Source organism: Lagenorhynchus albirostris, chromosome 10 (assembly GCF_949774975.1).
Source record: "Lagenorhynchus albirostris chromosome 10, mLagAlb1.1, whole genome shotgun sequence".
NCBI lineage: Eukaryota > Metazoa > Chordata > Mammalia > Artiodactyla > Delphinidae > Lagenorhynchus > Lagenorhynchus albirostris.
Genome location: NC_083104.1, coordinates 66,311,034 through 66,334,140, shown reverse-complemented (window position 1 = coordinate 66,334,140; position 23,107 = coordinate 66,311,034). Strand labels below are relative to the sequence as shown.

The window sequence follows — 23,107 nt, the reverse complement described above, 5'->3', positions numbered from 1 at the left end:
CGGACTCTAGAGAGCAGGCTCAGTAGCTGTGGTGCACGGGCCCAGTTGCTCTGCAGCATGTGGGATCTTTCTGGACCAGGGCTCGAACCCGTGTCCCCTGCATTGGCAGGCAGATTCTTAACCACTGCACCACCAGGGAAGTCCCTAGGTTTTTTATTATTTTTTTTTAAATCTATTTTTCTTTTGGCTTCTAATTTGTCTCTTTTCTTCTATGTGTACTAATTTAGACTGTTCCCTTGACGGAATGTAGCTATTAAAAAGATGACGGGGCTTCCGTGGTGGCGCAGTGGTTGAGAGTCCGCCTGCCGATGCAGGGGACACGGGTTTGTGCCCCGGTTCGGGAAGATCCCACATGCCGCGGAGCGGCTGGGCCCGTGAGCCATGGCCGCTGAGCCTGCGCGTCCGGAGCCTGTGCTCCGCAACGGGAGAGGGCACAACAGTGAGAGGCCCGCGTACCGAAAAAAAAAAAAAAAAGATGACGAAAAACTGCTGGGAGATGAGGCTGCAGGGTGGTGTAGCAGATCTAAAGACCAAACAACATGGAAAGATGTTTACTTAAGTTGAAAAAGAACTTAGAGATCACCCTGTTCCATTTTCCACCCAAATCCAAAACCCTTTCATATACGGAATAAAGGCTGCCTGTGTTACAACATCACTATTCATCTATCATACCAAATATATACTGAGAAATGGGGGAAATCCTCTGAAAATATATTTTTTCAACAGGGAAAAAACATGAAGAAGAAAAAACATGATGCCATTGTTTGTGAACGTAAACAACTTCTGAATCTCTCTCCCAAAGTAACAAATTGTTGCAAATCACTGTGGTTGAAATACAATTTTCAGAAGGCTTACATGACCGGACTTGTCAGCTCGCAGCCAGTTTCAGCCATGTCAAGGAACCCAGGTAAGATATTATTTGTATTAAACTAAGTTAAATATTCTACTTAGCTTGTATTTTTCTTGATATTGAGGATATAAAATTAAACATTAACTATAAGTAGTGAGTCATAAATCTATTCATCAAAGTTCTTACATAGAAAAATCTAAAACTGACTTTGCTTCATGGTATAAATCTCTTAGTTTCTATAAGCCCTGAATCATTGATGTGACAAATAAGTAAGATGATTCCAAATTGACTGAAATAGATCAAATTTATCTTTTCATAAAAGTTAATGTTTAGGGCTTCCCTGGTGGCGCAGTGGTTGAGAGTCCGCCTGCCGATGCAGGGGACATGGGTTCATGCCCCGGTCCGGGAAGATCCCACATGCCGCGGAGCGGCTGGGCCCGTGAGCCATGGCCGCTGAGCCTGCGCGTCCGGAGCCTGTGCTCCGCAACGGGAGAGGCCACAACAGTGAGAGGCCCGCGTACCGCAAAAAAAAAAAAAAAGTTAATGTTTAAACTTGACCTGAAAATGTCTGCATTGTTAAGGTAGGGAAAATTCAGTTTAGGTTCCTTCTTGATTTTGTCAGTATAGGAAGGAACATGAGGGAAGGATAAACGTGAAATTCTGTTTTTCAAAAAGGTGTGATGGGCTTCCCTGGTGGCGCAGTGGTTGAGAGTACGCCTGCCGATGCAGGGGACACGGGTTCGTGCCCCGGTCTGGGAAGATCCCACATGTCGCAGAGCGGCTGGGCCCGTGAGCCATGGCTGCTGAGCCTGCGTGTCCGGAGCCTGTGCTCCACAACGGGAGAGGCCACAACAGTGAGAGGCCCGCGTACCACAAAATAAAATAAAATAAAGGTGTGATTCCTAAATGCCCCAAAATGTCGGAAAATTAAAATGTTATGTTTTGAAAAGCATTAAAGAGTGTTAGGGTTATATGTGTGAGGTTTTAGACTTTTAAAAAAGATTTTAGATTAAAAATATGCTAGATACCTGAAAGGAATTATTAAGATTAATCTCAAACTATTCTCCAATTTAAAAGAATTACATGCCACTGAGAAAGTGGAAATTTCAAGCATCCTGATAGATGCTTGCCACCATATCAAATATAGTATCCATTTTCTAGAAAGAACTCAATCGACTAAAATTTCGAATTTTCATCTGGGCAGGTGTCAACAATGATTTCTCAAAGCCTGAGACTGTGTCATCTATGAATACCTTCTAGAACGTATATTTTGCTTTTTTAAATTGAGATGTAATTCATACACCATAAAGTTCAAACTTTTAAAGCACACAATTCAGTGATTTTTAGTATATTCATAAAGTTGTGCACTCTTCTAGAGCTTGTATTTTATTGTAAACCTTTCCAATGTTTTCACACCCACTATACTACTTAAGCCTCACAGGACCCTCACGAAACTGAGGTGCACTGTGCGCGGTTGCCACATTTACCCCAAAAGCTTTCCTAATTACAGCTTCCCCTCAAAAGCAGAAGCAGGGTGAAGAATTAATAATGCTACTACCTTCGAGTTAGGGAGTAACAGCCAACAACCTAATCTACCTGTTTGTTTTCTCGCTTAGAGCTCTCGTTTTACTATGTATGTAAAATCTTAATTGCGCCTGGCATTTTCGACCGGTGCATCATCAGTGTGCATTCAACGACCGCCGAACAGGAATGAGGGAAGCCCCGATTAGAGGTGGTAGCAGACACAATCCACCTCCACCACCGCCCCCCCCGCCCAATTTCCTTCCCTGACAGGCTCAGGAGGAAGCAGTGCTTTTCTCCCCTTCTATTTTACGGTATCACTAAAGGAATGGGGGATGTGCAGACTGAGAGGTGCGGTGTGAGAGGGACATAGAATTGTTATTCCGGCGTCGAGAACGCTAACGCCAGGGTCATCGGAGGTGCCGGGCGGTATATTCCGGGTGCCCCGCCTCCCTCCGTCTCACTGTACTCTGAGGCAGGGAACCAGCCTCTGGCGCGGGAGACCGCCTACGGCCAACGTGCGCCGTCTGCGCTTCCCATTGGTCACAGCCGCCCACGTGACTTCTACCACCAGCCCTGCCCCAAGCGCTTTGCCAGCCGGAGAACGGGTCTGAGCAGCGCAGCTGGGCGCGGAGTCCGTCCAGGTGTGGGAGGTCGCGCAGACGACCCTGCGAAGTTCTCCTGCTGGGAACCTGATTGGATGGATGGACGATGGATGAGATATACAGATGATAGAGATAGATTAGATAGATAGGTTACTTAAGATAGATAGCGCAAGTACTGCCCAAAGTAAAACTCTTAATGAAGAAGCAGATCGAGAAGGTCCCTTTCTCCCCTTAGTGGCTTTTGTCCTCACTGAAGCCCAAATTTATCTGTTACTTTGGGGAGGCTGGAAACTGACTCACTGAAGCCCAAATTTATCTGTTACTTTGGGGACATCTACACTACACGTATGAACATAACTCTTTGGGGAAAAAAACAACCCATAGTATTTGTATGGGGAATTAAAGACACTTCTTAGAAAAGTTGAGGTGGTGGGTAGGATTTTGGGAAGTCCAGAGCAACCATCCTGATACATCATTTAAGATAAATTAGACACTCTTGGGAAAACAAAAATGATTAAAAGTGGAAAGAGGTCCTGCCCACCTCTAAAAATGTAATAAGTATTGATAGGAAAGGGCAGAATTAAAAATATTTACACACACATAGGGGAATTCCCTGGTGGTCCAGTGGTTAGGGCTCTGTGCTGCCACTGCAAGGGGCCCGGGTTCAATCCCTGGTTGGAGAACTAAGATCCCACAAGCCGCGTGGCATGGCCAAAAAATTAAAATAAATATATATAAACACACACATGTATACGTATGCATACACATATGTATAGCTAGTGTAAATGGGATATATTAATTGTAGAAGTCAGTAGAGGGTCCAGTTATTCAGCTTCTTTCTCCCTTTGAGAGTGCCTGGATGCTCATTTTGCCTTTTTTTTTTTTTTTTTGGTGCTTCTAAGGCTCACCACCTCTCCCTTTCCTCCTCTAGATGGACACATTTACTTTTTTTATTCATAAAAAAAAAATACTAGGGCTTACTATATTCTAGGCACTGTGCTAGGTTCTAGGGTGACAATGGTGAACAAAAACAGTAACAGCCCCTTCCTTCCTGGAGCAGACAGTCTGGTAAAGGAGGCAGATAGCAGTCAATTACACACACCAATGTTAAATATAATGTGATACGTGCTAAGAGGTCCAGATGCTGTAATGGGGCTTTGACCCACTAGGGAGGTTAGAGAAGGCTTCCCTTGAGACGTAACCCAAGACTGAGACCTGAGGGGGTTAAGGAGGGTGCAAGTTGCAGGCAGAGGGAATGGCTTGTTCGAGGGAGAGCTAGTAACCTCTCCCCTTCCAATGACTGTCCATCTCACCTATTTCCACTAAACACACATTGATCTTGCCTTTTAGTTGTCAGAAGACAATTTTTTCTTTCAATTCCAAGTTCTTAGGGAGTAATGGTAACCCATAATTATTGTTATAGACAATGTGTATCCAATAGGTAAGTATGCTAATATACACATCTAATGTGCATAATCATCTCTGTCATTTTACGTAATGAAAACATGCAATGATCATAACAAAATCTAGACTACGATGTATCCAATAGAACTGAAAGTGCTATAGATATTCGAAGTGGTGAGAGATTACATTATTTTGGAAGACTCAAAAAAGGTAACTTAGAGAAAGTAATTTTTGAGATATGCTTCACAGGTAAGATTTGGTCGAATGGAGATACAGTTTAGTTAGAGCATAAGGTTCAAGAAGAAGAGTGAGGAGGACGGACAGATAAATTGAGATTATTCTAAGGGCACTGAAAATCAGTCCAAAGACTCTGTAGAAGCTAAATGGAAATGTTTTATTTAAGTTTTAAGGACTTTTCTAAGATACTTTTCCCCTCCAATGTTGACCTTGGAAAATTTAAAATCTACACAAAAGTTGCACAGATAAGTCTATGGTTATGCATATACTGTTCACATGGATTTACCATTTTTTTGGCCACATTTGCTTTCCGTCTGTCTCTCCACACACATACACACACACAAAGGCACATACTCATGAATGCATACACAGATGTTTTGCTTTGCTAAACCATTTGAGATAAAGTTTCAGACATAACTAACTTGATCTCCAAGGAATTCCACATATTGTCTCCTACGAACAAAGATATTTTTCTGCATAATCTCAGTACAATGATGACAATTCTGGGATAGTTTTAAAATTAAAATGTGAATAAGTATTTATGTTAATAATAATAGTAATGCATTACTTAGTTTAAATGGCTTGCAACAGTGGCTGACACATTATAAGTGCTATATAAGTGTTTTCTTAAAAAAAATACACTTTCAAGGTTGGGAAACTAAAGAATAAGAAAAGGCATATAGTGAAAAGTCTCTCCTGCATTCTTGTCCCCCATCTGCTCAATTCCTATCATAGGTAGCCACTGTTTTAGATTTTTGGGTATTCTTCCAGAGGTTCTTTTTGCGAATATGAACAATTGTGAATATAAATTTATATACCCCTCCCTTTTTAGACAAAGGTAGCACATTAAACACACTGTTTTTATTTGTTTTCTCACTTAACACTATGATCTGGAGCTCTCTCTGCATTAATACTTACAGAGCTTCCTAATTCTTATTTATAGTGGCATAATATTCCTAGTGTGGATACACCATCATTTATTTAAGTAGTTTCCTACTGATATACATTTGGGTTGTTTCCAAACACTTAATATTGAAACCAATGCTGCAATAGATAACCTCAAGCACATTTGCATTTGTAAAATTTGATAGATACATTGCCCCCCACAGAGGTTGTACCAATTTACACTTCCACCACCAATTGTGTGAGGGTCTCCAGGATTTTGATAAGGTTCTATACCAAGAGTTTAAAATATGTGAATGTGCGTTACTATTGCTATTTTGCAACTTTAAATGAAAGGAGAGCTGTCTTCACGACAAAGGAAAAGGTAGGGCTGTCCTTAGATCAACTTACAGAGTAGCCAACATTTTTCCTCCAACCCTTTTCTGTCCCATTCTCTCCACCCCCTTATGCAACTTTATAATCATAATCAACAATATCTGTGTAGGGCACTGAGCTAGGTTCCAGTTATGAAATAGATACATGTGCTCAAGAGTTTTGCCACTTAGTTGGTCAGACATACACAAAATACAAATAGTTATTATGTTGAGTTCCGGAATGCAAAACACACCTCTTGCTTTGGGCACAATCTTTTGCTGCATCCTATCTCTAGGTCTTTCCTTCTCTGCCCCTTTGCCTACCCAACTGGGATACCCAAGGCTTGTTGGCATCCTTACAGCTCCTTCATTTCTCCCAACGTCCATTACTGAAACTTATCCAACTTGTATTCCATCTTTCTACTGCAGATACTAGATTTTGTATTCCCCAGGTAACAATTAATCGGGTAAAATAATAGTTGCAAATCATTATGCTTTTGATTGGCACAGGTAGGGCTGGCCCTAAAGCCATTTTGAAGTAGATGATATTCGTTTGGAGGGTGTCCCCACTCGGTTGCCCTTTCTTCTCTCTGGGCACCTTCCCTCTTGCATGGACTCTCAGCCCTCACTGGTGCCTTCATCTTTTCTCAGGTAATTGTCAAATTATCCTTGCTGGGGTGTCAGTTAATTGTTAGGGTGTCATTTCAAAATGGCTTGAGGTGAGATACTCTTGAAACAACAGTAGAAACTGAAATGACAGGAAATATGGTTGCAATTTTGATCAAAGGGCCATATATTTCACCTACTATTTAAGCCACCTCCTTAGGAGCTTACCCTTGGCTGAGGTGAATTCATGCACTGAGACCCTGGCTCTCCCTGCCCCCATCTCATCCCTCCCACTCTATTCTGTGTAGCGTCCTGGAGCTCTGGGGACCCTTGCCCTCAGAGCTCTTTACTTGTGAACCCAGCCAGGTTCATCACTTCATATAAAGGACTTGAGCATCCTCAGATTTTGGTATCTGCCAGGGGAGGGGAGAGTGTTCTGGAAACAATGCCCCTTGATACCAAGGCACAACTGTACTTTTTAATTTTTATTAGCTGGAGTTTTAACATATACATTCTGTCTTCCAGCCACAACCAACTCTTCCATGTTTTTTCCATCAGTTGATTCTAAAATTTAAAAACCAACAATCTTGGTTTACGTTATTGTATCTATGTAAATATAGTCTAACACCAAGTCCAGTGGTAGTAGCTAAGACATATGACATAGGACTTATTGTATACCAGGTACTTCATGAACATTATTGTTTAATATTAAGAATAATCTTAAAGTCCCTTTTGACAAATGAGGAAACTGAGGCACAGAGAATCTAAGAACAGGAAATTAGAAAGTAACTGAGTCAAGACTTTCTCCTATGTGAGGATAGGATACAATTTTCTTTTCTTTAGATCCAAGTTTAGGACTCTTGACAGATGGAAAGAGAATGCACATCAAGATCATATATACGTATTTTTTCTTTCTTTTTTGGGGGGGGTGATGGTGGTCTTTAGCTCTGGTCAGTTTTCTTTTTTTCCATTTCTGTTGGTGACTAATTTTAGCCACTTCAGGATTCCCCTCTTTCTCAGCAGATGGTTGAGTTCTCTGCTTCATGGACAAAACTGACGTCATTGGGGGTAAACACCTTAATCTCCTTAGCCCTTATTGCAGTCTTCCTTACATGAGCATCACATCTTCTCTCTTTCTATCCTATCTCAAAGGAAGGGAAGAACCCCCCCAACCTATTCAAAATTTATCCTTCCTCACATTTTCATTCTCATTTCTCCTAAACCTCTGGGACTCCACCTCAACAATTTGCCCTACTCTACCTTCCATTTTCCATCACTCCTGCGCTAATTCCTCTCCTCAATCTACAAACCTGCTCAAGACTCCCAACTTAGAGAATTCCTTCAACACACCTCTTCCTCTAGCTACTGTCCATTCTCTCTCATTCCTTCGTCAGGGCACCTCTTGGAAGAGTAGTCTACACTTACTGATGCCAAGTCTAGTCTGGTAGCTCGAATTCACGCTTCAGTTGTGCAAACTTCCTTTCATTCTCATTGTGTGACTAATTCCCTTTTGTTGTTCTTCAATCCTGGGTGATACTGGTAATCCTTTTTTAAAGGAGCAGCGTGTCCTTGGTAAGAGACTTTGAGCCTGCCTGAGATTGACTAGTAGTCCTGCTAAATGTAAGCACATTTTTTGGAAATTATTATTCAGATTAGGTACTGTTAACAATCGGACATTCAACTATAATATGTTTAATTGATTCTGAGAGGGTGTGTCCTTTGAGATGGGGCAATTACTGTTGATTTTATACTTGAAAGATTAAAATGTTCAAAATGACTGACTCTTAAGCACTAGCTAATGGCTTCACGCTCTCCTAAAAGAAGCCACTTTCCTTACTTGAAGAAGAGGTCACATTGAGTTTGAGACAAAGCCTTGAGTTCCATGGAGGTGGTGTGTTTCTGAAAAAGGGAGGCATGTGTTTTCCAATCTGGAAGCAGATGGTCCAGCATATGGAGAGGCCAAGACTTCCAATACCCTCTTGTCCACTTGTTATTTTACAAAGGTAAAAGGTTGTGCAAAGAAGAACTACAATCCTGCAGCCTGTGGAACAAAAACCACATTCACAGAAAGATAGACAAGATGAAGAGGCAGAGGGCTATGTACCAGATGAAGGAACAAGATAAAACCCCAGAAAAACAACTAAATGAAGTGGAGATAGGCACCCTTCCAGAAAAAGAATTCAGAATAATGATAGTGAAGATGATCCAGGACCTCGGAAAAAGAATGGAGGCAAAGATTGACAAGTTGCAAGAAATGTTTAACAAAGACCTAGGAGAATTAAAAAACAAACAAACAGAGATGAACAATACAATAACTGAAACGAAAAATACACTAGAAGGAATCAATAGCAGAATAACTGAGGCAGAAGAACGGATAAGTGACCTGGAAGACAGAATGGTGGAATTCACTGCCGTGGAACAGAATAAAGAAAAAAGAGTGAAAAGAAATGAAGACAGCCTAAGAGACCTCTGGGACAACATAAAATGCAAAAACATTCACATTATAGGGGTCCCAGAAGGAGAAGAGAGAGGGAAAGGTCCTGAGAAAATATTTGAAGAGATTATAGTCAAAAACTTCCCTGACATGGGAAAGGAAATAGCCACCCAAGTCCAGGAAGCACAGAGAGTTCCAGGCAGGATAAACCCAAGGAGAAACACGCCAAGACACATAGTAATCAAATTGGCAAAAATTAAAGAAAAAGAAAAATTATTGAAAGCAACAAGGGAAAAATGACAAATAACATACAAGGAAACTCCCATAAGGTTAACAGCTGATTTCTCAGCAGAAACTCTACAAGCCAGAAGGGAGTGGCACGACATATTTAAAGTGATGAAAGGGAAGAACCTACAGCCAAGATTACTCTACCCTGCGAGGATCTCATTCAGATTCAATGGAGAAATCAAAAGCTTTACAGACAAGCAAAAGCTAAGAGAATTCACCACCAAACCAGCTCTACAACAAATGCTAAAGGAACTTCTGTAAGTGGGAAACACAAGAGAAGAAAAGGACCTACAAAAACAAACCCATAACAATTAAGAAAATGGTAATAGGAACATACATATCAATAATTACCTTAAACATGAATGGATTAAATGCTCCAACCAAAAGACACAGGCTCACTGAATGGATACAAAAACAAGACCCATATATATGCTGTCTACAAGACACCCACTTCAGACCTAGGGACACATACAGACCGAAAGTGAGGGGTTGGAAAAAGATATTCCATGCAAATGGAAATCAAAAGAAAGCTGGAGTAGCAATACTCATATCAGATAAAATAGACTTTAAAATAAAGAATGTTACAAGAGACAAGGAAGGACACTACATAATGATCAAGGGAACAATCCAAGGAGAAGATATAACAATTATAAATATATATGCACCCAACATAGGAGCACCTCAGTACATAAGGCAACTGCTAACAGCTATAAAAGAGGAAATCAACAGTAACACAATCATACTAGGGGAGTTCAACACCCCACTTTCACCAATGGACAGATCATCCAGACAGAAAATTAATAAGGAAACACAAGCTTTAAATGACACAATAGACCAGATAGATTTAATTGATATTTATAGGACATTCCATCCAAAAACAGGAGATTACACTTTCTTCTCAAGTGCGCATGGAACATTCTCCAGGATAGATCACATCTTGGGTCACAAATCAAGCCTCAGTAAATTTAAGAAAATTGAAATCATATCAAGCATCTTTTCTGACCACAACACTATGAAATTAGAAATCAGTTACAGGGACAAAAACGTTAAAAACACAAACACATGGAGACTAAACAATATGTTACTAAATAAGCAAGAGATCACTGAAGAAATCAAAGAGGAAATCAAAAAATACCTAGAGACAAATGAAAATGAAAACATGATGATCCAAAAACTATGGGGATGCAGCAAAAGCAGTTCTAAGAGGGAAGTTTATAGCAATACAAGCCTACCTCAAGAAACAAGAAAAACAAAAAAAGGTTGTGCAAATACTCTTCATACTCTCTTAACGCTCTGGGATTCAGGAGTGGTCACTACCAGCAATAGAGTCCATATGTACTTAAATGACTTTCCCTGAGAATAATCACCTCCCAGTAATGAAATAGGGGATTAAAGCTGTGATTGCTTAAAATTATGCCTAGTGTTGAAAAAAAAATTAATTGGTCGATCTAAGAAAGAAATGGAAATTTTTATTTGAGCCAAATTGAGGATTATAACCCGGGAACAGCCTCTCAGAAAGCTCTGAGAACTGTTCTGCCTGTTAAAGGTCAAAGCACAGTTATATAAGTTTTTGAGACAGGAGGCTGTACATTAAATGACATATTGTTGACAATTTACATAACCCAGATCTACAAGTAGTGGGTCATGGGTTATGGTGGCCCCTTATAAGAGTAACAAGGAAGGTTATCTCCTAGGGAGGTCTGGTTACTGCAGATTCACAATACACACTAGAAGGGAAGGAGGAGGCCGAAACAGGCAAAGAAAAGTTTTATGTTTAAATTTTTCTTGTCTGCCATAAAATACGAATTTTATTTCATCACTAGTGATGCAGGTAAAGTACTGTAAAGTTTAACAGAGAGGAATACCTTTTGGAAGAAACTATAAAACAATTCCTTCAGTTTAAACTAAGCCACATTTTAATTGACTTCACTTTGGACCATAAACTTCCTGTACGACCTTTTATTGTTTTCTGGACTTTCTCATTGCCTCTCTGCCCCTCCTCACATGATTTGTAGTTATGATATCTTCAAGTTTCCCCAAATTTTCAACCATGCTATCTCTTCTACCAAATCTCCCTTTCCTCAGGGACTTCCCTTTTAGAGCCGTTCTTTTGCTCTAATCTCATCACTCTCTAGGTATGGTACACCGTTGGATCCACCTTTTGCTAAATCTTCTTTTTCTTGGTTTAGTCATACTCTGCTTTACTGGAAAACTTTCTCAAGAGGCTTCCTAAGAAATTGTGCATGGGAGAACAACTTCTTGAGTCCTTGCATGTCTGCAAATGTCTTTCTTCACCTCTCACAAATTATTGAGAATTAGATAGGCAGAGACTTCTAGGTTGAAAATAATTTTTTATAAAATCCTTGAGGGCATCAATTGTTCTACTATATTCTAGTACCCATTATTGATGGGAAATCAGTCATCAAACTAATCCATGTTTCTCTTTGGAGAATTTTAGCATCTCCTTATGCTTGGTATTTTGAAATATCGATATGCTCTAGAGGTGAGAATTTTATTTCCCCATTTGTTGTCCTGAGAACTTGGTGGGGTTTTCTGTTTTTTGGTGGGACTTTCTAATCTGAAGTTTGGTGTCCTTTAGCTCTGGGAAGTTGTCTTATGACAATTTCCCCCCTCTATTTCTCTCTTTCTGTGACTCTCTTTTTATTTTTTTTAATATTTATTTACATGGCTGCGTCGGGTCTTAGTTGCAGCACACAGGATCTTCATTGCGGCATACGGGATCTTTAGTTGTGGCGTAAGGGCTCTTTTGTGGCATGCGGGCTTCTCTCTAGTTGTGGTGCGCAGGCTCCAGAGCGCACGGGCTCAGTACTTGTGGCGTGTGGGCTCTAGAGTGCACGGGCTCAGTAGTTGTGGCACGTGGGCTTAGCTGCCCCATGGCATGTGGGATCTTAGTTCCCCAACCAGGGATTGAACCTGTGTCCCCTGCATTGGAAGGCGGATTCTTAACCACTGGACCACCAGGGAAGTCCCTCTGTGACCCATTAATCAGATGCTGGTCTTTCCATATTGGTTCTCTGTATCACCTATCTTTTCTCTCATATTTTAAAATTTCTGATTTTTTTCTGAGTGATTTCCTCGACTTTATTTTTTCAGACCATCAGTTGTATTTTTAATTTTAGCAATCATATTATTAAATCTGAAAGATTTTGTTGTAGGTTTATTCTTTTTTCATAGCATTCTCTTTTGTTTCCTAAATGTAATATTTTCTTAACTCTCTCTAAACATATACATTAGAATTTGCAAACATTCCCTTCTGTTCCTTGAATTATATCTGTTTTCTTCAGTGTTACTGTTTTGGTTGTTTATCTGGCATTTCTCTTTCATTCTGTGGTTCTTCTCAGTTGCCTGGTGATCTTTTGTTATATTAAAGAAATACTGACCGGTTAGCTGGTGTGGGTTTTTTCTGTTGTTATGTGAGTAGGACTGTTTCCCCAGGTGGTAGCAGTAGCCACCATGTTCCAGGTGCTGTCCTGCACAAGTCAAATATATTAATTCATTTAATCATCTCAATAACACCTCTACAAGGTAGTTACTGTGGTATCTCATTAAGTTTAATATTCCATCAATTGTAAAATGTACTATAATTTTGTTTCCTGCTAAGAAGGTAAACAATGCTGTTGGACTATGACATGCCATAGACTATAAAACACATTCTGTTTTGGAGGCATTAAAAAATCTTAGAATTGATAAAATAATACATTATCATTCCCATTTTACAGTTGAAGAAACTGAGGCATCGAGAGATTAAATAACTTTCCCAGGTTACATAGTTTTATCTGTAGTGGATTTTACATTTGAACCCAAATGATCTGGCTTCAGAATCTTACCACTATGCCTAACTGCTTCTCCAGGGCTCCTCACTGAGTGGGGACTCAGATGGGGGCTCTGAGTTGGGGGAGCTTTAGGGTGATGAGTTAGGGCAGCTGGCTTTCTGGCCCCAGGTCCCTCAAATGCCAGAACAAGGAGACCTTTAACCCAAGGCACCAACATTCATAAAGAAGTTTTAGTTTTCTCCACAAGATTTGTTCTCCTCTATTAGAGAAGAGTGATCTGGATTTTTTACCTGAAATCTGATGGGTCTAGTGGGCTGGGGCTGTCAAGGGTACCAAGTGGTACAGTTGATCCTCATCAGAACTACAGTCAATGGCATGTCTCCCTTTCCCAGCTTCAGGGTCTTGGTGGAGTAAATGGGTTTCCTGTCGTGGGTTCTTGGCACTTTCTCTGTCTGGCTCACTTGTCCGTATCTTGTCTTCTCTGCTTTCTGCCTTCTAGAAACGTACACAGATCTCTCATCTGCTCTTGATCCTGCTTCCCATTCTCTTCACTGTTGTGGTTTTACTCTTTTTTATACTTTCATTTTGGTGGGGTCTTGGGAGAAGACTAGGACTAGTAGAAATGGGAGAGGTCAGTGCTTGTGCTCAGTCTTGAACCAGAAGGCCCTAGACCTCTAGTTTTAGTGAACAAAATCAAGATTATAAAAGGATGACCATCATTTGAGAAAAGAAAATATTCACATTATAGCTGGCAGTGGAAAAGCACTTATAAAACCTTAGAGGCATATCTGCTTAAAAGTTTTCCTAAATGCAACTGAAGGATGCTCAACATACAACAATATTTTTAAGAGTTCCAATACACTGAGGCTTATTATTTGCTTTATGAAGGAATTATTCTTTCAAAAAGATTAACCATGAGATTTTTCCAAATTCCCCACTAGGTCATTTAGACTACAATTTTATTTTCAGAACTCTGTGTGGATATGTATATATACACACAACTTTTCAGCATAAAGTGAGATACTTTTTCCTTCTGGATATTAAAAATTCAATACTTGGAAAATAATAGAGCACTTGAAATGTGGCCAGTGCAATTGAGGAACTGAATTTTAAGTTTTATTTAATTTTAATTAATTTAAGTTTAAAAAACTGATACTTAATTGTTGGAGAAGTTTTAGGTACGTTTGGAACAACTTGGATATACGAATTTACTTTTTAACTGTAAACTTCATGAAATCAAAATACAAGGTTTTCCAATGAAATTAGTTGATATCTGGATTGAGATGTGTTCTAAGTATAAAATAAACACGGGATTTTGAAAACTTAAATATAATAAAGAGTGTAAAACATATCATTAATAATTTTATATTGATTTTGCATTACAGTGATAATACTTTGGATATATTGTCCTAAGTAAAATATATTACTAAAATTATTTTTACCTGATTTTACCAGTAGAACATTTAAAATTCATACGTAGCTTGAATTATATTTCTACTGGACAGAGTTGACCTATTCCAGTGCAAGGCTTTGCTTTTCGATAGTCATTATGATGCTGGGATTTCATCCCTCTCCTTGTCTAAGACAGTTTTAAGTGACTAGTGGTGAGTGATTTACAGAGTTGATGGAGTTTTCTCTTTGAATTCTTATGCAGATCACAACCCACCTTCTCAGCCCAAGGAGAATAGCATTGGCCAGAACCACCAGAATCACCAGGAGGAAATAATCCACAAGTTGGCCAGGCAGCTGAGAAACATCGGGGACAACATCGATCATAGAATGGTTCAAGAGGTGAGAATTCAGTTTCCCCAGTAAGGGCCTGTCAGGGAGGAGGAAAGAACAAACAGAACAATGGCTGTCAAGTGGCTGGGATGCCCAGGAATTAGCAGAACACACAGATTAATGATGACTGGACTACCAAGCATTAGATCTGAAAATTGTGAACCTGGGTCAAAGCCAGTATTAGATCTCACACTTGCTACTCAAACTGTGTGGTCCACGGACCAGCAGCATCAGCATCATTTGGCAGCTGGTCAGATGTGCACAATCTCGGGCCCCAGCCCACAACTCTGGAATCAGAATTTACCGTTTTACACACACCCTAGGAGATTTGAGTGCACATTAAAGTGTGAGAAACTTTGCTCCATACCCTCAAACTAGGATGCATGTTAGATTCACCTGTGAAGTTTTAAGAATTACAGATGCTGGGCCCCACCTTGAGAGATTAGTCCAGGTGAATCTAACACTCCATCAGGGAGGAGAACCTTTGCCTTAGATGGTGGTCATCCTCCTTGAACCAAACCAGGTTATGATCTAAGCCCAACTCCCCCTGATTTCTTTGTTTCACCTGATTATTGTAAGAGATATAAGGGAAACAGGAAAGAATAATGATTACTGTTTCAAATCTTAGGGGTGATGAAATCCACAGCCCACTTAGTTTTCCTCCACAACAACCTGCAGTTGGCAGCAGCTAGAGTATGATCACGTGGGGCTCTGTGGTAGGGGGGTGGCTGCCCCTCAGAGCCCAACTTCCTCCCCTTAAATGCATCACAGGACAGGTACCTGTGGTGATTTCTTGTTTATCACTGCTGCTGCCATCATGCTGACTTCAGGGAGTGCCAGGCCCTCTTCTATGCTCTGGTCCAAATGTGGCAGTACTCAGCCATGCCCTCAAATAAAACATTCCCTGAGACAAAACAAGAATGGAAGGTCCCAGCAATAATGTTACTGAAAGTAAGAAGGAAACAAACACAAATAAAATACTGATAGACCAATTTCACTCCAACAAATATTTATTGAGTGCCTACTATGTGCCAGACTCAGTTCCAGGCAGAGAGCAGGAATGGAAGATGAGCCTGCTGTCATAGGACTCATAATGTAGGAGAGACAAACAGTAAAGCAGATGACTAGACTCTAGGGGATACCGAGTGATGGAGAGTGACTTTGGATGGGCCATCAGGGAAGGCCCTCTCTGGGGAGGTGATATTTGAGCAGAGACTGGAAGTGAGGGAGTAAGCCATGGGAATACCTGGGGGGGAAGTGTTCCAGACAGAGGAAACTGGGAGGGCAAAGTCCTTGGGATAGGAACAACAAGGAGGCCAGATTGGCTGGAGTCGGGGGTGTTGAAGTCTAGGAGTTGGCCTCCGTCCTAGAGACAGGGGTAAGGTGTTTGGGTTTTGCGCCAAGTATAAAGGAAGCTTCTGGGGAGGGAGAGCAGGAGAGTGCCATGTGCTGATTTACGTTTAGAATGAAGCCTGGCTGCACGGTGCAGAGAATAGGCTGTTGTGAACATTAAGAGAGAGAATCTATGTAAATCACTTGGAATAGAGACTGACCCACAGAAAATGATCAACAGATGTTATTGAAGCCAAAATATTAATTTGTTTCTGGCCTTTGCCCTTGCACTATTTGGAGTTGAACACTTCTTTGCTGTGTATCATTTATTACAGGGCACTCATGATACTCTCCACCTCCCTTCCATGCTCCAGCTTCTTCTATAGTTTTCACTGATGACCGTGCTTTATGATTTCTGGGCAAGTCCTTAGTTCAACTTTTCTGCTTCTTTGTTAGCTAACATTCTGAATACTCCTGGTTCCTTCTAATTTTTCCTCTGAAGAGGAGAACAGAGTAGGACAAATCACAACCACCTATTTTCTAAGTTTACCTCAACCCAATCAGGAAGTCACTTCTCCATGTAACCACCTCTTCCATTCTTCCATTTTTCTTTTCTTTCTCTCCCTTACCTTTTTTTGGTAATGATTTTTTTCCCTTACCTTTTAAGTTGTAATTTACTTATGTTTTAAATTTACCTCTGCAACTTAATAAACTGACACTTTTCTTTTTTTAAAAAATAATAACTTTGAGAAATAAAATTCACATAACATACAATTCACCCATTTCAACAGTATAATAAATGGTTTGTAGTATATTCATAGAGCTGTACAGCCAGTCATCACAATCAATTTTAGAACATTTTCATCACTCCAGAAAGACACCTCAAATCCAATAGTAGTCCCTTCTCGTTTCCTCCCATTTTCCCCCCTGGCCCCACCAATCTACGTTCTGTCTCTCTGGATTTGCCTATTCTGGAATTTCATATAAGGGAACTAATATAATATGTTGTCTTTACGTTTGGCTTCTTTCACTTAACACAATATTTTTTTCAAGGTTCATCCATGTTGTAGCATGAATCAGTACTTCATCTCTTTTTATTGCTGAATAATATTCTTCTGTATGTATATATCACATTTTGTTTATCCATTCATCACTTGATGAACGTTTGGGTTGTTTCCACTTTTTGACTATTATAAATAATGATGCTATGAACATGTGTGTAGAAGTTTTTGTGTAGGCATGTTTTCAGTTCTTTTGAGTACATACCTAGGAGTGGAATTGCTGGGTCATATGACAACTTTATATTTAACTTTTTGAGGAACTTCCAGATCATTTTCCGAAGTGGCTGCACTATTTACATTGTGGCCCACCAGCAGGGTACAAGGGTTCCTGTTTCTCCACATTCTTGTCAAAATTTATTGTTAACTGTCTTTTTGATTATAGTCAGCCTAGTGGGTGTGAAGTAGAATCTCGTTGTGGGTTTGATTTGCACTTCCCTGATGGTTAATGTTGTGCATCTTTTCATGTGCATATTGGTCATCTGTGTAACTCTTTGGAGAAATGTCTATTCAGATCCTTGGCCCATTTTTAAATTGGGTTGTTGGAGCTCTTTATATATTCTAGATGTAAGTTCCTTATCAGATATATTATTTGCAAATATTTTCTCCCATTCTGAAGTTCGTCTTTCACCTCGTTTTATGTCTTTCACCTTCTTGATGTTCATGGAAGTGCAAAAGTTTTAAATTTTGATAAATTTCAATTTATCTATTTTTCTTTTGTTGCTAGTGCTTTTGGGGTCATATCTAAGAAACCATTGCCTAATCCAAAGTCATGAAGATTTATACCTATGTTTTCTTTCAAGAGATTGACTTTTAGCTCTTAAATTTAGGTCTTTGACCCATTTAGAGTTCATTTTTTGTATATGGTATGAATTAAAAGTTCACCTTCATTCTTTCGCACATGGGTATTCAGTTGTCACAGCACCCTCTGTTGAAAAGACTACTTTGTTCCTACTGAATTGCCTTGGCACCCTTGTTGAAAATCAACTAACTGTAAATTTTGGGGTTTATTTCTGGACTCTCAATTCTATTCCATTGATCTATATGTCTATCTGTATGCCTGCCCTAGCTTTCCTTGCAACATTTTACAAAGCTAGCTTTGACCTAGACTTTTAAAGTAATCTTGTCTTGTACTGCAAAATTGCATTTTAGAACACTTTAAATAGACCACAGAATATTTTAAAAATAATTTTTAAAAATTCCTCCTACGTTTGCCTCTAAAATGCTAAACAGTCAAATGCATGATTTACTCTGCTACTTTAAGGCTTACCTCAAGCAACTATAACAGAATTTCAAATCCGGCATGGTATATTTCTTTCATATAGTCATTTATTCACCTTTTGTACTTTGTTTAATCAAGTGGTCACATTGATTCTCCAGATATCTTCCTGCTTTTGATGTATTTAAAGAAACTTTTATTCTTGCTCTTGGAACTCCCAGACAAGGAGCTCACCAAGGTGTATTTTTGTCTACCAAATTGATTGTCCTTGAGCTATCACATAGCTTGACTTCTTATTCTTTTCACTTAAGCAAGTGTTCTGTGTTTTCAAATAGGCCTTGATTCTCAAAATAACATCTTCTATTTTGCCATCTAGTTTTGAGGGGTTCTGGTTCGAGGACCTGGTCTGTTTTGGGTTTTTTTTGTTTTTCTTTTTGGTACGCGGGCCTCTCACTGTTGTGGCCTCTCCCGTTGCGGAGCACAGGCTCCGGACGCGCAGGCTCAGCGGCCGTGGCTCACGGGCCCAGCTGCTCCGCGGCATGTGGGATCTTCCCGGACCGGGGCACGAACCCGTGTCCCCTGCATCGGCAGGTGGACTCTCAACCACTGCGCCACCAGGGAAGCCCAAAGTGTGTTTAAAAATAGTCTTGGGACTTCCCTGGTGGTTCAGTGGTTAAGACTCCGTGCTCACAATGCAGGGGGCTGGGTTCGATCCCTGGCCAGGGAACTAGATCCCACACGCATGCCTCAACTAAGAGTTCGCATGCCACGACTAAGGAGCCCACGTGTTGCAACTAAGGAGCCCGCGAGCCGCAACTAAGACCTGGTGCAACCAAATAATATATAAAATATAGTCTTCCTGTTGCTTTTACGATCTTAAATGTGTCTTTGAAATTTTTCTCCACAGGACTCGCTCCTGGGTTCTAGAAACTTCCCCCACCCTGTCCCTACAGGCCTAGGAGTGGCAACAACTCTGCTGTTGCCAGCCTACCCGTATGCCTCCTCCCCCAACTTTTGTAGACAGTGTCTTTATCTGACCTTCCCTGAATTATTCCTAATTTGAGTATGCCATCTGTTTTCTCTGGGACCCTGACAGTAACGTATAAGGAATTTCTTAGTTTGTTAGAAAGACAAGAGGGAAACGAACATTTATTAAACATTTTCTTCCATGTACTCTGAGATACTCTTATGTGTTTCATTTAATTTTCCAAATAACTCTATGAATTAGTGGAATAGGTATTTCAGGAGAGGTATTTGAGGTTCAGAGAGATTAGATATCCTATCCAAGGTTACTCAGCAACTAAGTGGCAAAACTGGAATTTAAATATACGAGCATATGACTCAGTGCTCTACACATTTTCTTGTCTGCCTTGCTGGAAGGAAATTCATTCAATTCTTGTAACTGATATCAACTATAAAAGGGAGAAAAAAAGTTCTTTCATGATTTCCAGTTATTGATAGGACAAAGTCTAAATTCCTTAGCCTGATGCTAATGGTTTATCATGCATTCATTCATTCAGTCAACTAATATTTATTGAGCACCTACTATGTGTCAGGCTCCATTTAAGTGCTGGAGATATGGCAGTGATCAAAAGAGAAAACTTCCCTGATCTCGTGGAGACAAACAATAAACAAACAAACAAAGAATATAGTTTATCAGATAGTCATGAGGAGTGTTGGGGGATTTGCAGTTTTAAGGGAAGGCCTCACTGAAGGTGCCTTCTGAGCAAAACCTTGACAGAGGTAGGGGAGGGTCCGTGGACCTGGGGAGAGAGCAGTGGAGGCAGGTGAATAGCAAAGACTGAGGCAGGGGCATGTCTGGCATATTTGAAGAATAGCAAGGAGGCCAGGGTGGCTGAAGCTGAGTAATGCAGAAAGCTGTAAAGATACGGTCGGAGAGGTGGGTGGCAGGGCCTTGAGGTCACTGTAAGGGCTCTTTTGAGTGCGGCCGAACCACTGGAGAGCACTGAGCAGAGGGGCCGCATCGCCACAGTCCCCGAGGCTGCTGGGTTGAGAACAGACTGCAGGAGGAGGGCAGGGCCAGGGAGAGCCCTTTCTGTCTGGCCCCCAGCCTTCTTCTCCTGATACTCCCATAAAAACAGTGGCATTTACTTACAGCTCCAGAAATCTGCTGTGGTCGTCACTTCCAACTTTGCTCATATTCACCCCTCTTCACCATCTAAGTCTGTTCTTCCAACCCCAAAGCAGACTCCCTTACTTCTTTGAAAGGACTAAGAAAGTGCTCTGGGAAGCCAGAGAAAGAGGTTAATCAACCTTGAAAAGAGTGCCCCTATCTGCTGATGGTGACGATGGGAAAACATCCAGAGGAAAACTTCCCAAGGTGCTGTGGAGGGTATGGACATTAGGGAACAGACTAAGATATTCTTCCACTCATACACTTCATGAAGCAGCCCTAGATGCTTGTCTGTGGCATTGATTGAATTAATATCAATACCGAACTTCTAACTTTGGATTATTTTATCACTTAAAAAACAAATTTAACCTCTTTCTTGCTCTCTCTCTTTTTAAACAGGATTTTCAACAAGAAGACAGAGCTATCCTGGCTCATTTTGTCTTAGTTTTCTTTGGAGGAGTTCACATGTTGTTGCGCTTTCTCTGGAATAACCATGTGATGTAAAAGGAATGTAAATGTCAGGTTCTGCTTTCCTTCTACCCTCTGAGAAAATATGCATCCCACCGGGGCAGATGGGAAGAAGACCCGTCTCTACCTCCTCTGTTTTCACCCACCATTGTTGCTTTGTGCCTGATTGTTGGAGAACTGCGGACTCACTGGCCATTTGTCTGTTCACTGGTCAACCAGCGATGAGATGTCTATGACTGCCCTATGGTAGAGCCCAAGGAACTTAGGAACCCAGGAGGCCTTGCTGCTTAGGAAACACCAGCGCTGTGGATAGTCCCAGCGCTCCTTGTAAGGAAACCTTGAACATTTCCTCTTATGAGGGAAATTGAACCTCATCCCCAAACCAGAGGTCACAGGAATGGGTGCTTTCTCCTGGCCGGCCCCGCCCCGGGTACCAGGCCCTCCAGCAGCCTGTTGACCCCACTCTCGTTGCTCATGTCCAGATTTGCAGTGCCCTGTCCTCTTTTTACCTTTCTGTCTACCTCATATTCCTCCCTCCCTTTGAGAAGTATGGCAAGTGTTAAGAAAATTTGTTGTTATAAATTATAAGTTCTGTATATGCGTTTTGAGTTCTTTGTAGGAAAAGTGTTATTTAAAAAATTAATAATTTAAAACATAAAATAAATATGGTTATTTTATTGAGCATGAAACACCTGTGCATATTTCTTTTGTGAAGGAGGGATTCCACTTGTTCCTGCTCATATGGGGTCATAATTTTGTAGTTTGATCATATATAGCATCGGGAAATGTCCTCATTTTTTAGGTCTGTCTCAGGCAATGCCTATCATCACCTAGGTTTTGGCTTCCTGGCAGGGAACAGATCCTAAAACGTCTTTCTTATTTATTTTTTTTAACCCTTTTGAGTAGGCATTTATTTATTCATATGGTTAAAAAAATCAAAACCATATAAAAAGGTTTACAATGAAAACCCTTGCTCTTATTTTCTATACTGAATCCCAATTATGTTTGTAAATTTGTTACATATCCTTCCAGAGTTTCTTTGTACAAATACCAGTAAATATATATATACACACAAAAGGTAGCATGTAATATACACTGTTATGTGCCTTGATTTTTTTGCTTAGCATGGTGGTCACGCACTATTCTACTTGTCTTACAAACGTTAACTCATTTACTCTTCATAAGAACAGGTATTATCAATATTATTAGCTCTATTTTACTGTTAAGGAAACTGAGGCAGAAGTAAGTAGAGAGAGGCAGTACAGAAGGTAACTAAGTTGCTCAAGCGCACACAGCCAGTAAGTGACATAGTTGGGTTACCAAGCCAGGCAGGCTGTTCTCAGAGTCTGGGCTCTTAACCACGTGCTGTACTACCTCTTGGAGAGTTTGCCACGGTCCATAGAGAACTCTGTCAGACAGGATGCACAGAATTCTGTTAAATGGATGTAGCATCATTTATTTCATCAGCCCCTTCTTAACGGATGCCTGGGTTGTTTCTAATCATTCGGTATAATAAGCAATGCTGCAATAAATAACCATGTACCTTTTAGATATGTACAAATACATACATATTCCTATTGCTCATTTTTCTATTGGGTTTCTGGTCTTGCTCTTACTGGTTTCTAGGAGCTCATGATTTATCAATGCTAAGCCAACAGCATCTACACCTTCAGATTTTTGGCAGGTTATTAAGGCTTCTTGCCTCCTTTTCTTCCGCGTGTATGGGTTTGCTTTAGTGCTTACAACCTTTCTGGGCTTCCCCTCAAGGCAGAGGGATCTAAGGCAGGTACACACGGGTGATGGGTGGGTGGGTATTACACTTGGAGCAGCCAGAGGCCTGGGAAGAGGTGGCAGCTGGGATCCACTGAGTACTTGGGTCTAGGTCAGAAGAGCATTATAGCCTCACTGATGCTGGCATTCGGGCATGGGGCGGTGGGGCCTCCACCTGGCCAAAGGGCAGGCCATGGCTGGGTCGGAGCTGGGAATGTCACTCACCCGTAAGGGGAGAGACACCTGGTCCAGGCGGACAGCATGGGAGGCCCCCTCCTATCCATCTGCAGAGATGAACAGGAAGTTGGTGCCATGAAGTTGGTCTGTTGCTGTCACGAGCCCAGGACCA

General features: G+C 40.8%; 1 protein-coding gene and 1 long non-coding RNA gene across 4 annotated transcripts in view; one reads left to right on the top strand and one right to left on the bottom strand.

Annotated features, from left to right (window-relative positions):
- The window catches only part of PXT1 (peroxisomal testis enriched protein 1), a 64,521-nt gene extending 43,497 nt beyond the window's left edge, over positions 1-21,024 (top strand). The window contains exons 2-4 of the mRNA XM_060162725.1: positions 727-907; positions 14,650-14,786; positions 20,920-21,024. Of these exons, the coding sequence (XP_060018708.1) occupies positions 736-907; positions 14,650-14,786; positions 20,920-21,024 (414 nt within the window). The 5' untranslated portion in view covers positions 727-735. The remainder of the gene's footprint in view (positions 1-726; positions 908-14,649; positions 14,787-20,919) is intronic.
- The window catches only part of LOC132527288 (uncharacterized), a 52,600-nt gene continuing 34,289 nt past the window's right edge, over positions 4,797-23,107 (bottom strand). For 2 of the 3 annotated variants that reach the window (XR_009542938.1, XR_009542939.1), the window contains exons 3-4: positions 14,662-14,814; positions 4,797-6,621 (exon numbers count right to left, since the gene is read on the bottom strand). This is a non-coding gene — a long non-coding RNA (uncharacterized LOC132527288). Of the gene's footprint in view, positions 6,622-14,661; positions 14,815-15,557; positions 15,682-23,107 lie in introns of all 3 variants that reach the window. The other variant, XR_009542940.1, reaches the window with a different exon arrangement.